General features: G+C 41.1%; 2 protein-coding genes across 2 annotated transcripts; both read right to left on the bottom strand.

Moving 5' to 3' along the window:
- Positions 1-988: 988 nt before the first annotated feature.
- LOC306827248 (solute carrier family 22 member 13-like) lies at positions 989-5,852 on the bottom strand. Its single transcript, XM_079348936.1, has 10 exons — positions 5,376-5,852; positions 5,201-5,304; positions 4,973-5,127; positions 4,249-4,417; positions 3,940-4,060; positions 2,492-2,586; positions 2,194-2,408; positions 1,999-2,107; positions 1,702-1,908; positions 989-1,123 (listed from the first exon to the last, which is right to left on the bottom strand). Exons 1-10 carry the CDS (start codon positions 5,748-5,750, stop codon positions 1,048-1,050), a joined length of 1,626 nt encoding a protein of 541 aa, XP_079205062.1. The 5' UTR covers positions 5,751-5,852; the 3' UTR covers positions 989-1,047.
- A 100-nt stretch (positions 5,853-5,952) lies between these two features.
- On the bottom strand, positions 5,953-19,341 carry oxsr1a (oxidative stress responsive kinase 1a). Its single transcript, XM_079348941.1, has 17 exons — positions 19,003-19,341; positions 18,274-18,386; positions 16,588-16,696; positions 15,245-15,386; positions 13,930-13,985; positions 13,669-13,778; positions 13,454-13,555; positions 12,680-12,813; positions 12,516-12,564; positions 12,347-12,412; positions 12,076-12,198; positions 11,669-11,704; positions 11,342-11,491; positions 10,654-10,759; positions 10,500-10,568; positions 9,313-9,377; positions 5,953-9,181 (listed from the first exon to the last, which is right to left on the bottom strand). Exons 1-17 carry the CDS (start codon positions 19,070-19,072, stop codon positions 9,107-9,109), a joined length of 1,575 nt encoding a protein of 524 aa, XP_079205067.1. The 5' UTR covers positions 19,073-19,341; the 3' UTR covers positions 5,953-9,106.
- Positions 19,342-20,572: the final 1,231 nt, after the last annotated feature.

The raw sequence follows: 20,572 nt of genomic DNA, 5'->3' as shown, positions 1-20,572 counted from the left end.
CTTCCATTCATTGAAAGAATAGAAAAGTGAGCATCATGTTTGTCTTTGTACCAGCTCAAGCCCACACGAGGAGTCTTTAGGGGAAGAAACACATGTAAATGACTGAATCACAAACATGTCTTACTTCTTTTAATTATTGTAAGTGCATTTGCAGCTCTAAAGCAGAAATTACAACATCAAAAACCTTACTCACCTTACCTTACTTTAAAGACTTGTCTAATCTTTGATATGTTCATGATGTCCATAAATATAAGCAAACCCTTCACCTGAAAATACATACAGCACATCCACAACAACAAATGTCAATGAATTAGCCTCATTTATTCTGGATCCCTGATAGTTTTCCAGTCACAAAACAACTTTTTCAGATTGATAAGAAGCTTTTGAAGTACAGCTGCAGGTCAAATCTCCCATTGTTTAGATTTTTCCCCATTTTTTGTACGTATGCAATCTGTAGACTGAAAACGAGTCTCATTCAGTTGGTTTGGTGAAAACTGTGATCTTATTGATATTTTGTCTTGGCATTACACTGAAAACAGAAGAGATTGTGCTTGAAAATGATTTCAACACTGATTTACAGTCGCTCTCATGCGAAGACAAGGGTGAACATTTTCTGACTACTAACTCCTTTCTGTAATATTTTTACTGCTGCTGTGAATAAACAACTCTTCCTGCATGAGTTTAAGATTTGCCTGCTAAGACATTTACTCACATCTACACATCTTCAGCTGTGAGTGACTGCTGCTATTTCTACATATGATGTAATGGTATTAAATGGATATTCACAGAGTGCAAAAATTGCAAAATAATCTCCCTGCTCACCTGAGCTTATCAGACCAAACAGAGTTTTTTTAAACCCTTCTCAAAAGCCAGTCAGAAGTTTTTAATGACAGCAATTAAGATAAACACAGAAACTGTCAGCTGGACACAGCACAATAGCAATCACACAGGATGACTCATCAACGCTGAAGGAAAAAAAGTAGTTTGAATCCAAATAATCCTCTCAAACATCAAAAAAACGAAGTAAAACAAAGTTCAGTATTTTCTCTAGAGTTTGGTGGATTTGTTTCTGTTGTGGTCGGCCATGTTTGAGTCGCTCCCCGTCTTCTTCACTGTGCCATTCCTATGATGAAAAGACATTTAGATGACATCCTTATGAACGTAAACTTCACCTACTTGACTTTTTTCAACATTTTATCCTGTTTTCATTAATGGTATGTTATAATTTTAGAGAGTCGACCTTAAAGACAGACACTTTATATACAGCCTAACAGATAAAGAGTCTTCAATTGTTCCTACAACACCCAGAATTCAAGGCTGAAACTCCAGGTGTAGTCAAAGCAGCTTTTGTTTTAAATGACAATGACTCCAAGGGAGATGATGGGTGAAAACAGAAACTAGCTAATTCGCCAAAGTGCCTACAAACATGCTAAAACGTATTTTTGACTTTAAAATAATACTACTTTTAATAAGTTGGAAAGAGCCTTATCACTCTTATACCCCCAGATTAAATATGATGCCTAATAGCTGGTTAGTTCTGTTTACTCTGGAAACAATGGTTAAACAGCTATCTTTGCACTGACAAACTTTATATTTAGGCACATAACCCCAAGTAAAGACTTTCACTGGTCTCGCTTGTTTCTAGCCCTCAATAAATCCAATACTGAGATTATTTCTTAGAAAATTGTGCCGCTTGCTTACCTGTTGCCCTCTACGTCCATAGCTGAATCAGGCAGCTCTTTTCTGCTGGTCTCAGGAAGCAGGAAGACGAGCGCTCCACTGACCACAGCCAGGCTGCTGAAGACTATAATGGGTATGGACCAGTGGTATACCGCCAACATGTTGAGCAGAGGAGAGAGTAAACCTGCCGATCTAAAGGCTATGGAGCCCAGGCCAACCGCTGTTTGTCTGACAGAGTGGAGTTGAACTTTAATGTAATCATAGTTTATAGATAAAATATATCTAATTATACGTTTAGAGTATTGATCTTGAATGTACCTGACAGAAGTGGGAAACAACTCCTGAATGTAGACCATACATACTGACCCAGCCCAGTTTAGAAAGAACTTTCCAGTGGTGACGAGGGCTGTTATGACAACAGCATTGTCTGGAATAGACATCAAAGTACATTAGACCTATACAAGTCACAGCCATCTGTTCTCATGTAATGGATGTGAAAGACAAAACACTCACCTTGAGGGAAGGCCAAAGTTAAGAGACAAAAACAACCGCCCATCGTGATGGTTGATATGAGGGTCTTCTTCCTCCCGACATACTCCAGGACCCAGATACAGAGGAGATGAGACGGGGTGTCTGTGATCCCGAACAGGAACTGAACCAGGAAGATGTTCAGACCAAATTTACCCACATTCAGAACAACGCAGAAGTAGCCCAGATTTAATGAAAACCTTGAAACCGCAAAAATATAAAAAAACATTACACAGGAGATAATATATTATTTTTAAAAAAAATTCAAATGTGCTGAGCTTACCAGGCAAAAGATAAAATCAATAAATATTTGATCAGGACTACTGAGGTGAAAATGTCTTTGAGTCCTCCTTTGTGGACCTCCTGGTCTGATGTTACCTAAAGGCAAAATGTATTATTATTATTATTGTGGTTGTTGTTGTTATTATTATTATTATTATTATCATTATTACAACAACAGAAGAAAAAAAACTGGCCAAACCTTTTTAATTAAAACAACCTTTAAATTAACCCTTTTTCCTGCATAAGGGGGATAAGATCTTCAAAACCGTAAATGCCAAATAGAGTTCACAAGGGCTTACTGCAGGTTTCAAACTTTAATGTCTCACACACGTTAGTAAAGAAATGATCCCTTCATGTTAAGATTAAGCATTTGATAATACCTTTTCAGTCTACCATTTAAGACAAAATACCTTTTGTTCATGCTGGTTGGCAAACATCTGTGTGGAAGCCGAAAATGTATGTGCTCACATTTATGTTTAAATGCAGCTTTTAGGAGAATCAAATATCAGATATTTTATCTCTGGATATCAAAGCTTGTTTTCTTGTGATTAGTTTACTCCATAACCCTCAAAGACATGATAAACTATGTTCGTAAATGATGTCTTAGGTCGTGCATAAGTTTGATTGTTAGTACTCTTCAGACTTTTAGTATTCACCTATAAGTTTTGTAAGTCTTTAGATTCACATATTATAGTTCTGGATCAGGTATTGGACGGCTGTGGCTCAGTTGATGGAGTTGGCCGTTTCTAATCCGGAGGGGTTGGGCTTCATCAATGTCCTTTAAATGTGCATGAATGAGATTAGTTACTTCTGATGATCACTTTACATAGAAACCTCTGCCCTCAGTGTGCGAATGTGTACGTGGACATACAAGCTATACAAGCTCAGGTCCATTTACCACATATACAGAGAAAATATTGTGTAACATTAAGGAGATGTATAGATAAACTCCATTATAACCTTATAGTTTACAGAACGCAATAATGCCGAAGATTGGTCTAAAAACTGAATAACAGTTATGTGAAGATGTGGTATATTTGAAGGATTATTCAACAGATGGCACTAAAATTGAGTGACCAGCTAATGCTAAGCTGAAAAATACTGCTAACGCAAAATTTGGAATAATTTGAATATGTGACACTAAACGGATGCATGAGGTTTATTGTGTGAAGGAGCAGTTGATATGTTTGTTTAGTTTTATGAAGTTGGCAAAGGAACGTTTGAACTAGGAGTTAGAGGACAATGGTTTATTATCAACAGGAGGACTATATTCAAGTCTCAGTGTCCAAGAGTTAAAAACCCCTAAGAATGTTTGACATGCCTGATAAACTGCTCGACAGCTGTTTTCACAGAAACAAGAACTACTCATGTTAGTTAGTTCTTTAAAATTTCATCTAAAATTCATTCTTTTCTTTGGGATCTATGCAGCTTCATTGAACTCTGATTTACCTCATTCAGCAGATTCTCTGGGAGTTTCTCTTTGTTGATTGCTGCAACTTTACATATCAACTTGTTCGCTTCTTCGGTTCTTCCTCTTCCAAGCAACCACCTCGCAGACTCAGGGATCCACCTTACAAGTGTAATCACAATCGCACGAGCAAATCATGAACTGTCTAAATTATTCTGATTTTCAATCAGAACCTGAGCTACCAAACACTCTAATATGCAGCAACTTTGTGATCCAGGTGAATTTGTGTGTTAATATTTAAATCAGTTACGTTGTGGAGAAATAAAATAAAAAGTATGTCAAACTCATACCATATGTACAAGAACACCACAGCCTGTCCGCCTGCCATCACATACTGAGCTGTTCTCCAGTCACGAATGGCATAGACCAAACCAGCCATGGCACACTGTCCGAGACCTGCAAACATCTGGCTCAAACAGGAGGCCATCGACCTTTTGGTGACCCCAATCCACTCTGTAGCTGCAAACAGAGTTTTAAAAAACATTACTGCACAGGTAGAACAAAATTGTTATCATTTTAAAAGCAGGACAGATTCATGCTTGTGAGTTTGAACATTAAAGGTCACATATTGTGCAAAAAACCCCTTTCCCCAGGTTTCTGGTGTCTGTATGATGTGTCTCTAGTCCGTCTACAAAACCCCTCAATATCGAAAAAAGTCTATCCTTTCTGTTGCCTTCTCCACTTTTCAGAAAGTGTGTGCTTTAGAGATTGTCCCTTTGTGACATCACAAAGAGCAGTAACCCCTCCCCCAGGTGAGTGACACTCCCACAGCAAGGTGACTTGTTTTGTTGAACTTTGAGACTGACCTGTTGAAATAACCTGTAATTTTTATTGCCTTTCTCACATCATGGCCCGGGGACTACAGATGAAAACTAGCCTGGCTAATTCTGGCTTTTTTTTTTTTAACCATGTGTAATCATGTGTTTTATGAAATTGCACTGTGACCTTTTAAATAAACTAATAATATGTGACCTTTAAAGGATGTTTGGTGAGGTACAAAGATGTTGGTCATACCTAATACAACAGAGTTGATTCTGTATCCTCCAAGTGCTGCTCCAACAATGAAAAGTGACACTGCATAAACATAAACGTTTGGAGACGCACCAGAAACTATATTGAAAATTAACAAAAGGACAACTGGTATCTGGGTGGTTCTCCTCCGGCCGTACCTAAAGTAAAGAGAGGTTTGATGGAGAACATCAGAAAAAACACAACCCAAAGTGTGTATTTAAAGTTACTTACGATTCAGCTGTGGGTCCAAACACGAATGAACCAGTAAGTAAACCAGTCATGAAGATTGTCTGCAGAATTTCTGCTGGGTGCGATTTGCCACAGACGAGATCAAACTGCAAAAAACAGTTAAACTCAGGAGGGAGGAAGAAAGGAAAACATCACATGAACATGGTTCTAGACGTACATCAGTGACTATGGTGGCTTCATACAGCGTTTTGCTGTACACCCATCCATCCTGGCACCCTGTGGTCTCATTCAGTCCGTGCTCCCTGATGGTACTAATGTTCCAGTCCACAGGTTTGAACATCCTACACCTGCTGAAGGTCCCATCCTCCCTCCGGGGCAGAGTCAGGTTCAGCTGCTCCTCTGCGCTCAGGTTAGAGTCTGTCTGAAGGATCCAGTCTGTGTTACAGTGCCGCTCTGGATCTGAATCCACAAAAAGAAAACTTGAAAAGAAAGTTGGCAGTAGGAAATTTGGGAGACTTAACCCACATATGAGAAGCTTCTGGAAGAAACCGAAGTCTCCGATGGTTTTCAGAATCTCCCCAAACTCTGCCATTTTCACGAGAGGGAAAATGGCAGAGAACTGTGGTTCAATGTCTTAAGTCTCAAAATGAATTTTTAACCATCTGACTAAGGTCAGTCACTGAATGTGTGGGTGGGGGCAAGATGACCTGTATATAAACCGTGGCTGGTAATGGTTCACTTACAGACAGAGGAAAATAACTTTGCTTTATTTGAATTAAACATTGTCCTCACTCTTTGTATTCCATCATGTGACTTTATTCAGCTACCAAAAATCATCTTCATGTGTTGACAATAATCTAAATATGTCGAGGAATCTCTTTTTGTCTGTTATCACAAATATTCCACCTCATTTCTTGATGTACATATGTCAAGATTAATCATATTTTAAAAATATATGCAATGATCTGTAAAATAAAAAAGGCCTTAAAAAAGAAAGATGTACTCGCCAATCAAATGATTACATTAATACTAATCATTCAGAGGCCCCGTGAAGAGGCAGAATGAGGGTTTTCTTTGAGTAAACAATAAAAAGGGACAGACATTTTGAAAAAAATCTAAGTGAGTCTCAGCTCAAAGCCTTTCATGATCAATCATTTTATCACCAAATCACACAAGTACACACACACACACGCAAGGAGAGAGAAGTGTAACCTGTGCCACTTTAAAAACAGCATTTTATCAAGACGCCTCTGACAGGTTTCAGTGAGGAAAAAATGTATTTCATGACGTCAACGCACAGAGTGTTTGAAAATAATCCTCAAGTAATTATCAAAGAAAAAGAAAACGCATGTTAGCAGATCAATAAGGTGCCAATTGAATAAATCATTTGTGCATGGTTAGAGATGCTCCGACAAAAAGGCCAAAAAAAAAAGAAGCTGGAAACACTACAAAACAAATTCAACTCTGTCTAATGAACTTGATGAGCCTCGGTCTGTTTCAAGCTGTCATCAATATTTACAAGTTAAATGTTCCTTTTATCTGACGTACATTGAAAGAGTCCTTGCGTCTACATCGTTACATACAAACGTCAGGATGTTTGTGTGACAGTGCGTGGAGTTGCCATCATATGTACATTTACAACATCTTTAACATACCATTTACATCAGTACCTGAACTTGGAGCTCTTTCACAGCCCTTTGCACGTGGTACCAAAACAACCACACGGCTACATTGGGAGTGACGACAGTGATTGGTTGGTGAGTGTTTAAAAAGCAAACAGACTACAGTACGGTCAAAACAAGTTACCTAGTGACAAAGAGACTAAAGAAAATACTGGCTTCTGAAGGAGGGTTACTTCACCCAGATATATGTTTGATATATTAACCAACAGTGGTATCCAGATATGAACAAGTTTGGTTTTATTAGCCAAAGATCAACAGTCCATGTGCTGCTCTTGAACACAATGGAGGAAAATGGGAGTTTGTGTGTGATATTCGTAGCGCTGAAGAGTCGGCAGTCGTGCCAGCAGCTCTGCGAGGATGTGTATTTATTTGTATGCCAACAGCAGAATACCTACATATTCACAATCACGATGCTAACATGCTAACGTCTAGCGGATGTTACCTTTGCTTAGTTAGCATGCTAATAATTTGTGTACACCAAATTTCAACGGTAACTCCTCTTTAAGTCTTTGAGAGGATTCCCTAAAACAGCACAAACGTTTTTGAAGCACATTGCTAATGTGAGCCAAATGAATTAATGTTTCTGTATTAACCATTCAAACTAATAACTGCTCGACCGCAGTAGACACTATGGTCTAACAGTTCCAATAAGACTTTTTACAGCAGGCTCCTTGTTCACCTATTCTTAAACTTAATCTGCAATTATCAAGATGAGAGTCTACATCCATGATAAAGTCAAGCAGTGCTACAGACTTGTTGCTAACATCAGCATGCAAACATGCTCACAAAGACAGCGCTGATATAAAGCAGGTTCTGACTCTTTACCACATTTACAATCTGAGTTGTTTGTTAACTTTGCTAGTTGACACCAAATACAAAGTTCAGCTGAAACTAATGGGGAAAAACTAAAACAATCTCCATATCTGAATACCACAAGAGGTAAGACCCATTTTTTATTTTTTTCAATTTGAATGAACTGCCCTCTTTAACTTTTTCTCTCTGGAGGAATTTGTTTCCATTTTTTATGTGCACATCTCCACAGAAGTTCCTTTTACAGTCAGCCTGTAACACGAGCAGCTCTGGGCTCAACAGCATTCAGGATTCTTCTCAGCCGTTAGTTCAATAATAACAGATCAACAACAATAAAATCCTCTTACAGGGGACAAAGAAAACAGCAATCATTACACGTGTCTGTCTGTTGGTTTGTTATGTTTTGTTATCTACTTGTAAAAATTAAAATAAATTCTCACTGCAGCTGCCTGGAGCTGCCTGGTTGGCAGGATAACTTCATGAACTTCCTGTGAGACGCAAACACAAAATTTGGTTTAATTCAACCAAAGCAAAAAAAAAAAGAATCAGAAACCAGTGGTCACATACGGTGAGAAGAAAAAAACCTATTGCATAGTACAAGAATAATAGGCAGGTCTAAATATTCCTGTCTTTAAAAACGTTGGGGGGAATGATCTTTATCCGTGTTTTGACTGCAGTCTGGGGCAGAGCCGTGACTGGCGATTTGTGTGGATCTCAATGATTCGAGCGGTGCAGTCAGAGCCTCAACTCTTTGGTTACACTTTGACAAAACCACCACACGTCCGGGCTGCGCTGTACAGAAAATCGGGTAATTTTGTTGTATGTTTAAGTTAAATTTTTAACTGAATTTACTCATTTATAAAACTAAGACTATTGTCTGTTTAAAGGTTCTCTGTATCTGTGTTATGGGATGTCTTCTTACATGTCTGAAAACACCCCATAATCAGAGACAGAAAATAATTTGACGAACTAAGGCTGAATTTACACTTTTTCAATTTCAGTGTAGCATAAAGTGCCGTATAGAGGTGGCACGACACTGGAGTTTTGTGGCACAATTGAATTAAAAAAAAAAAAAAAAAAAAAAAAAAAAAAAAAAAAAAAAAAAGGCAATCACTTCCAGTACTGGCAGGAGATGGTTTGGATTGTGCTTATGTATGAAGAGGAAGAAAAGAAAAGAAATTAGGAGTTGATATAGTTGATTGCATCTCTTCTCCCATTTACTGTATAAGCGCACTGTAAACTTTTCAAGTGTGATTCCTGTGATGAACTGAGCCCCTTCTCTCTGTGGTCCTCATGCATCCTGCAGTAGTGTCACACTCCTGCCAGCTCCACGTCTCCTCCTCATCAGCGTCATCCTCTTCCTCCTGTCTTTGGCAGTAGTGGTTTCTTGGAATTGACTACACTGCACCTGTGCAATACCATTAGTTTCTGTCCTTTGTTTCTGGCTCTGCTTGACTTAACTGATGCTGAGCTGCGCAAATCCAATGAGCTTAACATCGTCAGGAATTTCAGACTCCTCCACCCCAGAGGCCTGAAAGACAGAGAACAACCTCTTAAAGACTGGACTGACTGTCTTTATATCGGAAACAGCAATCAGTGGTCACACCTGTAAATAAGTGACACACTGAATGCTTTCATGCACTTTTTAGTCCGTGTACTTACCAATTTAAAAGTCACATTTTTGTTGTTGAGAGGATCATCAACAATCTTTTGCAAATTGGCAGCAACTACAAAGAGAAGAAATAAAGTGAGCACGGAAGACGACGTTTGTCTACGTTGCGGTTCAGACAGGAAGTAACAGCTTTTAAATCCAGGCTGCACAAGTATTGTAGTTTCATCCTCATCACGTTATAGGCATTCACAATAAGAACACCACAAAAGTCTGGATGCATCAAAATCAACGAGAAAGAATATGTTTACGTCATCAAACTCAGCATGCGTACATTTGTATGTATAAGATGGAGGCTTGGGAATAATCATCATGCTCTCACACAGTTTGGATAAAGTCAAATGAAGCTAATGCTAACCATCAGCTGCCCTCAGATAACATGGATCCAGTGAGGTCAACAAAGAAAAGCTTTTTGGATTCGGGAGGTGTTGTGTTAAAAACAAAGAAGAGCAGATTTACATGCTGAGCCTCTAACTAAGATGCACTCTTACATTTCTCTTTCATTTCATTGCACGTCACATCTTTCTCTGAGACAGCTGGTTCCAGATCAGACCTCCTCTCCCTCAAGATTTTGGAATTATTTGAAACAGTTTTCTGATTTTAGTTCTCACCCTGCAGAGATGAATCATCTATTGCCACCTACATTTGAAACTGCAGCAGTAACAGAGAACACAAAAACTCTGACCCCTCATTTCCACCAGATCCGTGTGCATTGTGCATCAGCTCCAGTGTGTGATGGCTCCGTGCAAAGAATCCCCGCGATAATTAAACAGATTCACTTGCTACAGCGCCAGATAATACGACGTATGTGGTATAAATCTCTATATAATCAGCACTTAAACATGTAGACAGTTATTTTTCTGAACCGTCAAAACAGAGTGTTTCATTCTGGAAATAAACCGGATGTTTTAATGTCGTATCGGTGTCTGACTTCCCGTCCCGCTTGTTCAGCAGACCCAGAGGAAGCGCACACACACTGGATGAAGTGAAACGTATCAGCTCTGCTGCTGGAACGGAGCAGAAACTGACCGAACAAGCATCTGGTGGAATTGTTAAAAAACACGTGAGAAAAGGATTTTTGGCTTGTTGCAATGAACAGCTTCAGATTCCTGTGATGGCAGGTTTAGAGTGATCAGATTTCTCCCAGTTGATGTTACATCATACAATGTCTCTTACTCACCAATGACTAAGTCCCTCCCGTCAACCAGACCGGCTGAGACCAGCTCCTGAGAAACTCCATCAGCAGAGTCTGAGGAAAGATGTAAAGAGTTACACTTCAGTTAAAAATCATTCAAACTAAAATGTGCCAGAAGTGACCAGCAGATGGCGCCTACCTCTTCCAGACATGAACTCAAATCGGATGTCATTGAGTTCCTTCTTGAGGTTTCTCAGTCTCAGGACGAGGCTGATGGGAACACTGGCATTGGCTGCAGCTGGATCCTGCAGCAGCACAGAAGTTAAGTTACAGTCCAGCTTCCTGACACCCTGTCAGGGCTTCACCTACCGAGGCTGTTCACTAAAAGTGATAAATGTTTAGTCTGTCATGGACGTTTCATGTCACACCTTCATGTTAATGGAACTTGTGTTGTCATGTTCATTAACCATTGGTTCATTATGAAGGGACTGTGAGGTCATTTGGAAGCAGAGAAACAGCGTTACCTTTAAAACTATTTTTTTTGTTTTCGTACAAGATTTACAAAGGTATGTTTACAACCCTCTTTTCATGCTGACAACAAAAAAGCCTGATTAATATGACATTACTTTTTTTTTTTTTAACCTGGTGCGTCCCTGCAGTAGCAGACCTGATGTCTTTTGTTAAAACTCAAGCTTCTCATGATTCATTTAAAATATCTTTCAGCAGCAGCTTGCCTCGTGAACTCTGAAGTGAAGTTTATGAGGATTATGAACGAGTCATAAGTACAACCCAACCAATGAATTAAGACGCTGATGATATGGGCAGATAGTAGCAGTTCTCTGTCACCAGCGGAGTGGGATACCTCCCCCCAACGCTTATTTCTGTACCTGAGCAGCGGGTGCATGTGAAGGGCTCGCTGCCTGAGCGGGAGCCTGCGGTGCCGCTTCCTCTCCTGTCTGGCCAGCGTTCGCAGGCCTCTCTTGTGCCACACCCGGAGGCTGCAGACTTCCCGAGGCGCCGTCGGCTGCTGGGAAAAGCTACGAAATACCATTGTGCAAAAAACATTAGCAGTTGTAGTTATTTTGAGTTTTACATGAATAGAAAAAAAAAAGAGCACACACACACACACACACACGAGAAGTCATGCAGATCACTCTTTAAGGCATTAAGATAAATCAAGATTTCCAGGTCATGTCCACTAAAAATGGACTCACCTCCAGATTCTGGGACCCGTCCTTCACTCTGGGGGACTGCAGGATGGACATGACAGATTGTCAGGATTAAAAACATGCAATTCTCCTTTTATCCCCTCAACATATGGACTTGATGGAGCATTGTAGGATTGGAGGAATTTGACACAAAGTGACTTTAGACACAGGACTGAAATCACAGTTAAGACAACAGAGAGTAAAATCCCACACCAAGACCCAAATACAAATCTTAGTCAAACTAAGGCCACCCCACATCCCTGAACAGACAGACTCATAGTCCATTCAGATTCATGTTGCATGCTCAAACATCGGTTTTCTGTCTTGCAGCACTCTCTGCTGGCCATAAGGGGGCAGTGTGCATTCAGAGTAACTTCATAAAGTTCACTGGACGCAGACGCGTCGAGTCTCACCCGCAGAGCAGCCACAGCAGCTTTGCCCTCCTCACTCTCCTCGTCCAGCTCATCGTCACTCCACTCCCAACCCCCGTCCTCCGTCTTGTGGAGGCGTCCGCTCGAGCCGGGAACGCGACGCACCTACAGAACATATATCAATACCAAGAAGAACTGAATGCTGACTCACTTCCTCTGGTTTAAGCTTCTCCTGAGCAGGGAGAACACAAAGGCGTACATATACATTAATGCTTGAAATATTGAGCTTTTATACAAGGAATGACTGTCGAACCTTTTTAGACCGCTCATTTATCGTTGGACCTTTGTTCAGGAGCCTCTCCTGCAAATACTCGTTGTTCTGTGAGAGAGACACAAACGTTTACTGCAGGATCTTTAACACTTTGATCTGAAGCACAAGACACATTAAAGCTTTTTTTCCATAACGGTGGTTTAAGGCTCACTTTGGCTTTGGTGAAGAATTTATGCTTCAGTAACTCAGCAGCGGTTGGCCTGAATAGGAAAGAGACACAAGGCTCTTCATTAGGTTCTTTGCACAACCAGGGAATGTCGAGGAAGGCAAAACAAGCACACCTTCAGTCAAGAAAAGGCTTGGAGACTAACTGACCTTTTCTCAGGATCTTTCTGTAAACACTGGGAGAGCATCTTCCTGAAAGACTTGCCATACTTCTTCACCATCTCTTTGTCTGCGATGCCCGTCTCCAGACAGGGTGGGTCGTTCTGCAGAGTCAGCATCAGCACCTAAAAACGCACAAAGACCAGCTGCAGTCAGTGAACTTGTATACAAATACTGTATATATTCAAACTGAGGGCCCCTGTAAGGTCTGTGTCCATTAGGGCGTTTATTTGTGCTGGCAACATCCATTTCCAGGAAAAACAAAACAAAGTCACTTCTTCCTCATTGACCAATCAAAATGAAGAAGGGGCGGGGCATCTAATATCAGCTTTGTCAACAACAGTGGCTGAGAAGAAACTAATGGGACTCGTCTTTTCGAGGTCTCGAGCTGCCGTCAGTGCCAGAGCGCGACTCCTTGGCATCATTTTCATGTTTTCTGTGAGACCTGTCCGTGAACACGAGCTCACACGTAGCACACACAGCGTTCTAACACAGGCCTCGCAGTCGTTACAGAGGGAAGAGGAAGTTCACTTTCATAAACGATGACAAGAAGTGCAATGAGAAGCGCTCTGCAACTGAAGTCACGAGAGCTGCCAGACAAACGGCGCTCTTCATGGACACAGACTCTTATTAGCAGCCACTCTGTGTGGAGCAAAAGGTGCTCTAAAGGTGTCTGCTCAGGATGCTCAAAGTGGTCTTTTTCACAAACACATGAGATACTATACTGACAGAAGGTTAGACAGCAGTAAGCACACACACAGTTACCTTCATAGGAGGGTATTTATGATACGGTGCGGCGCCCGTGGCCAGTTCAATGGCTGTGATCCCGAAACTCCAAATGTCAGCTTTGAAGTCATAGCCGCGGACCTGCAGAATAAAAACGGATCAACTAAAGTACTCGAGTCTGGATTCAGCACAGAGTTAAAAGCAACAGACGACAGTGGGAGAGAAAAGATCCCCGGACAGTACAAGGCTCACACCTGCTCCATGACCTCAGGCGCCATCCAGCACGGTGTCCCTACAAACGTCTTCCGAACCTTGTTCCTCGTCATGTCTCCTCCGGCTGCTAGAAAGGCACTCACACCAAAGTCTGGGGAGGCAAGTCAGAGAAATATTTAAATACTGAGAAGAATTCATTGTGAAATATAGATAATGGATCAGAATTTGAGAACAGACAAAGAGAGTCTCGTCAAAATGTGTCAACAAACGCGTTCAATGCAGAGAAAAACAAGACGAGGTACCAGCAATCTGCACTGAGCCATCGTCCCCCAGAAGGATGTTTCCAGCTTTTAGATCCCTGCCGATCAAGAGAAGGAGCATGAAAACATATTAACTTTTAAGATGTCATGAGTCAGTTGGTGCACAGCAGAGGAGTGGTTGGGCTATGACGCCTGACTCGACAAATGAGCAAACATTTACCGCTCCTGCACACAAACAAGTCAGAGCAGCATCTTTGATCTGACTCATTTTAATCCACCTCACTTGTGTTTGGGTACACAGACATAAGAACACAGAGGATCCTCTCTCTCTCTCTCTCTCATCAGATGTGAGCGAGTTATCACTTTGTATTCACTTTTCCAGCAGCTGCTTTCTCTGTCGATTGAAAAGACTGACAGCTTGCACTCTAAGGTCACGTGTCCACCAAGTGGGTTTTTTTCTGGGCAGAAAAGTGCTGGCTGTGCGCTGGAACATCAATCCCGTCTCTATGGCAACAGTCTGCTGACAGCGGTGGCTGTATGACTGACACCACCCTGTTACTTTTTTACTGCATGTTTTTATTTGAGATCGTTTTCTACCTGATCAGACACGGAGCAGAGAGGATGTGAGGACAAGATACGATCAGTAGGCGGCAGAGCTAACATCGTACATTTGGCAAACAGCGCCACAGACATCCACAGTGAGTTTCTGCAAAGTTAAAAGATTCACAACTTGAGCGCTTGGAGCGGCCGCACAAAAAAAAGGTGGTGAGCTAGAAAAAAAAATATATATATATATATTTTTAAATTCATTAATTTTTAATCTGTAATAAAACAACATTATAGTAAGAATTAAAAAAAAAACACTGAAGAGAAACTGGGATTGTACAAGTCCATTTAAAGCAAACCTTATTTTTGTTTTTTAAATCTTCAAGTGTTTTCCGGTACGAAAGGTGCTTTATAAAACTTTATAAAACTCACCTGCTAAAAGACTGCAGATGTAAATTCGCCTCAGGCTAACTCTGGTGCAATGCATCAAATGATTACATTTATGTTTTAATTGCACATGGTCCCTTGCACAGAAAGTAAAATGAAATGGAATAAAGCTGAGTCGAGTTTTCACGGAGGGCTTTCTGCTCAGCACTGGTTCACAGGGTTCCTGGGAGGGACTTTTATGTAAAACAAACCTCCTCAATTATACATTTTCACTGTATTAAATATTGAAGGAGCGAAGTCTAGTTGAAGCCACACGCTCGTACGCAGAGATGAAAGGCTCACAGTGAATGATGAGCTCTCACTGTACATGAACACAGCATGCAGGGAGAACAAGGTGTGCCCTGCAGCCTGGTGAGGAACTCACCGATGAATCTGCCCGTTTTTGTGAAGGTACTCCAGACCCTCCAAGACCTCTTTCAGGATGGTGGCGATGCTGGCCTCATCCAACACCCCGGACCGGTGCTCGCCACGGGAGATGATATGCTTGATGATGTCCAACACTGAGCCTGAGCGCGCGAGAGCGAGAGAGAGAGAGAGAGAGAGAGAGAGAGAGAGAGAGAGACAGAGACAGAGAGAGAGAGAGAGAGAGAGAGAGAGAGAGAGAGAGAGAGAGAGAGAGAGAGAGCGAGAGCGAGAGAGAGAGAGAGAGACATACATGGCGTTTATCTGTTTGTGGTTGGGTTACTGAGATGTCAAGCTTTTTCATTCATAGAAAGATTCGGCCTTTTCCTGTAGCAATGTAACGTAAACTCTGGAGTAGAAGATGATTTTTTATTTTTATTTTTTAAATTGAAAACGTTTGCTGCGTCCTTTCGACCAGTGTGACCAATACACCCGTATACAATCCTGACGCGCGCGTGCCTTCATTACCACGAGAGTGCAGCTGCCACCATCCCACATTACACACGACCTTCAGGCTGGCAGCGCCACTTTCTAACATCTGTTCTCCCTCATTAGGTCATAATCTACATCTAAAGAAAACAGTGGTAAACTGCTCCTTAAAAGACCTCCTAGAGAGTCGTATTAATTGGGCTGTGGGTCCGTACTGCAGCCAGCACGAGGGTAAACTCCTCAAAGTGAAAACAGATGGTACTAAAAGAGTGACACAGAAGCAGAGAAACCATCTATTAACGGCCTATTTTCACTCCAAATCAGGTCTTAGATACTGGAGCGATTTATATTCCAGATTATCTGACTCTAGCCTCGTCATTACAGAGGCCGAGTTTGTGATTTATACGACGGGATTCAATTGTGTGGTTGTAAAGGAGGAATTCACAGAGAACATTTTGTCTGATAGAGCGTTCCTGCTTTTCATTTCAGCCTCAGTGTTAACCGTGTTTGGCTGTTCTGCGGAGGAAACTTCCCCTTCACCTCATTAAAATGATGAAGCAAGTAGGAGTAAGGCTGCTGAGTGACATGGCGTTTTCAGAAAAGTGATCCTTCTGGTGCATCATGAACCGGGTGAAGAAAAATGTTACCTGACTCTGATACAATGCACAAAAAGAAGGAAGTGAAGAGGGCGAGTTATATTCAAATAAGCTATAAAACGATGAAGATGAAGTTCATGTATAGCGGTGTGAGGAGGAAGCACAGGAGCATCGGACACAGAAATAATCTGAGCTAACATAAACTAAAACAGTGGCAGGATGTGTTGATCAAGATTAAGTGAGGTCAGAGGGGAGTTTCTTTGGACATTTCCGCACTTACCACCGCTGAGCAGCTTCATCACCAGCCACAGCTCATCCTTCACCACGAAGGAGGTATAGTAAGACACGATGTTGGGATGGTGGCACTGGCTCATGGCCTGAATCTCTTTCTGCACAGGAGAGGAAGAAATACAAGGTCACAAGAGCAACAGGACTGGTGCAATACAAAGGGGGGAAAAAAACCTAACTTAATATTTATAACTGATTTGAAGTTACAAGCCGCAGCTCAGTCATACAGGCCTTAATAAGGACATGACCTGTTGATGTGGAGTAAATCTAATAACTTCTTCCTCTTAGTGCAGTCTGAATAAGACAATCCCTGCTCTCACTCTTATACACAGCCTAAATCCTAAACCACAAGAACCCAGCACCTCGCTCTGACTCCAGAGGAGTTACCTTGGTTACATCACCACTCGGCCACCAAGCCAAGACCATTTGAACCTAGATAACAAACAAAGGTGAATTGAAGAAGGCCCTTGATGTATTATGTAAGGTCTGGGCAGATGGACGACCTAAAGCAGAGGTAATGTGATCAAATATTCTAAGAGACAAAAACACACCGTCACATGTTTATAAGTCTTTGAAAAGCAATATTGCTGATCAGATGAGGAGACTGAAGCAGAGTCATCTCTCGGTCTAAACGTTCATGTCCATATAAAGGAAAGCTGAAAACACAAAAAGCACATTAAAAAAGTCGAAGATCAGACGACCTGATCTGTTCCACAGAGTCTGAAATGTTAGTGGATGAACTGTGAGGGGAAAAACGGGTCCAGGCTGCTTTAAGGCACCGACATCCTTAAGAGTTTGCCTCGATGTGATTCATAACCGGGATCGGTCCTGTATTTGTTTAACTTGATAAGGCAAACACACATTCCCCTCTAATTATCCTTATGTTAATAAACATACTTCATAACAGAGTAAACAAACAATAGGTTTCCCTCACTCACTGTTCATACCTTACTTCACTCTGTAGAGCTAAATACGTGTCTAAGATTTATAATGATAACTAACTTCAGTCTGGGTCAGACTCTCCGTTAGTGCATCCTGCCCTCACACACATGAAGCAGGCAGCTTATCTCAACAATCGTCCTCTGGTGACACACATCACCAACACACAGCTTATGCACATTTGTTTTGACCAAAGCGCTACCAGACTAAAGTGACGTTCACTTATTTCTCTTGACTGGTAACAGAGTGGCTCTGACTGTCTTGAAGCTCTGGATGTTTCTCCAAGGTGTGCTAGTGGTGAGTTGATAACAGACTGAGAAAATCATAATGTATTAAACACTGTACAACCCTCGTCTTCTGTCGTTTCTACAGGATTTGAAAGTGAAGAGTCATGATTTAGATGCACTCTGCAGAACTGTGACGTCCAGTAAAGATTATTTTGCAAAGATTTCTTTTGCTGTTACAAAAACATTCATTTCATATTTAGAAGTTTTCTGAAGCTGATGACAGCAACGTAAGTTAAAACAAAACATCAGATAAATTCTGTTGACATTTAAGTGCCGTCGCTTGTGACAATTTGAGAAGAGACTGGCAAGTCATTAAAAAAAAAAAGAAAAGAAAGAAAAGTGCAGACATTTAATTTGTCTTTATAATGTGCTGACTTCATCCTGTCGGTGATCATGGTTGTACCTCACTCTTTATCTGAAATCACAAACCCACACCACACGTAGTTTCTTACCAGGAGCTCATCCATGCTAGTTTGACATTTTTCCAGGTTGATGCGTTTGATGGCCACCTTCTCCTTCCTGGGCTTACAGTAGGCTGCCTGGACCACTGCAGTCGCTCCACTCCCTGATGGTAAACATGTCAATGAACCCATGACACAAAGAGACCAGAGGAGCACACTGACTTTATACAGACGGGAAACTAAATTATCTGTTTGCGAGGTAATAGGGTGCCACACATTCATGCTGAACTTCACAGTGAACTACTTGTTTCTTCTAGGTGACTGAGGTCATGTGTAGATTTCAACATTGCTGGAAAGTAGTTTTGATGTTGTTTAAAGGTGCAGGCCTCTGTCACATTAATCCACGTTTTTGGTTCAAAATCACTGGTCACGTTACCGGGACTGAGAGTAAAGTATGAATCCGTGTCACACCTTCAGGAAAGGAGCACCACCCTCCAGAAACACTCACGGATTTTCACGCACTCAGCTAGCTAGCTAGCTAACATTTTAGATTCGAGCTGTCTTACATAAAGTCAGACCAGAAGCAGAAAGCATTGATTAATGTGGTCTGGATAGAAGAGACTCTACAGAGCTGTTAACCTTCCTGTCTTGAAGCTGCGGGTTGTAAATGGCCTTCTGCTAAGCTACAGACATGCGATGCTACTTGGCTAGTAGCAGCCGATACCGATGTGGAAACAGGGGGAAGCTAGGATGCTAACGTTAGCAGGCTAAGCTACTCACCTATCACCTCATTGAGCTCGTAGTCGTCCCGGTCGATGGTCCAGGATTGAGTGGACTGGTCGTCGGCCATGTTGTCGCAGTTTTAACTGTGTGAACGGTGTTTCTGAGATAATAACAGATGATCCGTCTGGAGTTGTTTCTTTGTGGTTACTCCATTCGGCTCCGCTGAAGCAGGCTGCTGCTGTTCCGCTGACAACTCCTGCCGCTCCTGTCAACACAACTTTACGCGCGACTGACGCAGCGTATGACGTACTACCTCGAAAGAATGGCCTAGAGAAACCGCCATCTTGAGTGTGGCAAAGTTGCACAAATTTTCCAAGACGGAGAAATAATCAAAACATAGGGTGACATGATGATTAGACCTTTAAATCAAGTCAAGTCTTTTTTAATAAACCCACACCATGCACCTTTTAAAAGTGTTCTCCAGTGAAACCAATAGAGGGCGCCAAATCATATTTCCTGTCTTTTGACGCTGTCCTCTCTCAGTGATCTTCCTGCAAAACAATGTCCCCTTATGGGGCTATCAAACATCTGAATGAAGCACTTAAAATAATAATAATAATAATAATTGTTAAGTTTCTGTATAGTGAATTAAGAGTAGGTAACATTTGAAAGGCCTACAGACAAATGCCAACAAAAAATGTTGCCAGAGTGTCGAGAGTGAAAATAAAAGGATGTTATGGAGCTTGAAATTCTTGCTTTGTACTTTTCTGCATAATTCAGAAACAAGTTTGCAGGACAGGCCCACATATACTTCAGTTCGAGACTTTGCAATATTATGATGGACTGTCCAAGCTTTTGGATGTGTAATTGTATGTTCAATATTGTGAATAGAGTGAAGGAAAGAAGTATAATATGTTGCTCTTAACAGTTTAGTAGGAAATTAAGGGTACATAAAACAAGTTAATGTTCAAGAAAAAGACACAAACTTGTTGCAGTTCCTCGAACTGCTTTATAGATAAGATAAAATACATGTTTTGATTGTGGACTGCAGTTTCATCAAGGTTTATTTGTAGGCTGCTTTAATCCTTCAGTTTCCATGAAGGAATCTGGAATAAAAAGTAGATTAGCTTTACACTTTGCTCAAAACTAAACAGAATACAGCATTCATAACTCCCTCAGCAGCCCCATTTCTTTGGGCTTTATCCTGCATTAACCCGGGAGTTGCATAATCTTGGTCACTCAAACAGTGCTCTGAGACAGGAGGATGTTTTGGGGGAAAGCAGCAGAACTATCTATGGTATCACAGCAGTATGTGAGGAAACAGTGGGCATGTTGTTGCTTGTAGCAAAGAAAGAATTTCCAGCATGAAAAGTCACTTACTGTTTACCATTTAAAGTGTTCTGGATAGAAGACACTTTCTGTAATGTATTCCACTTCTGTCCTATTAACTTCAATTTACTCATTTAAATAGAGTAACAGTGTTATTACGTGTTGCTTTTGAATAATATTTAATAGCAAGAAATGTTATTTCTATCTCAGTATACCTTCATTCAAGAAATTCATTCTAACTCTGTGGTTTGTTGGTAAGGATAATAGAGCATAGATACAGAGTCCAATGTTTTAAAGT

The sequence above is a fragment of the Symphodus melops genome, assembly GCF_947650265.1.
Source record: "Symphodus melops genome assembly, chromosome: 7".
NCBI lineage: Eukaryota > Metazoa > Chordata > Actinopteri > Labriformes > Labridae > Symphodus > Symphodus melops.
Note: the sequence above shows the minus strand (reverse complement) of the source record. Positions and strands in the feature narration are given on the sequence as shown.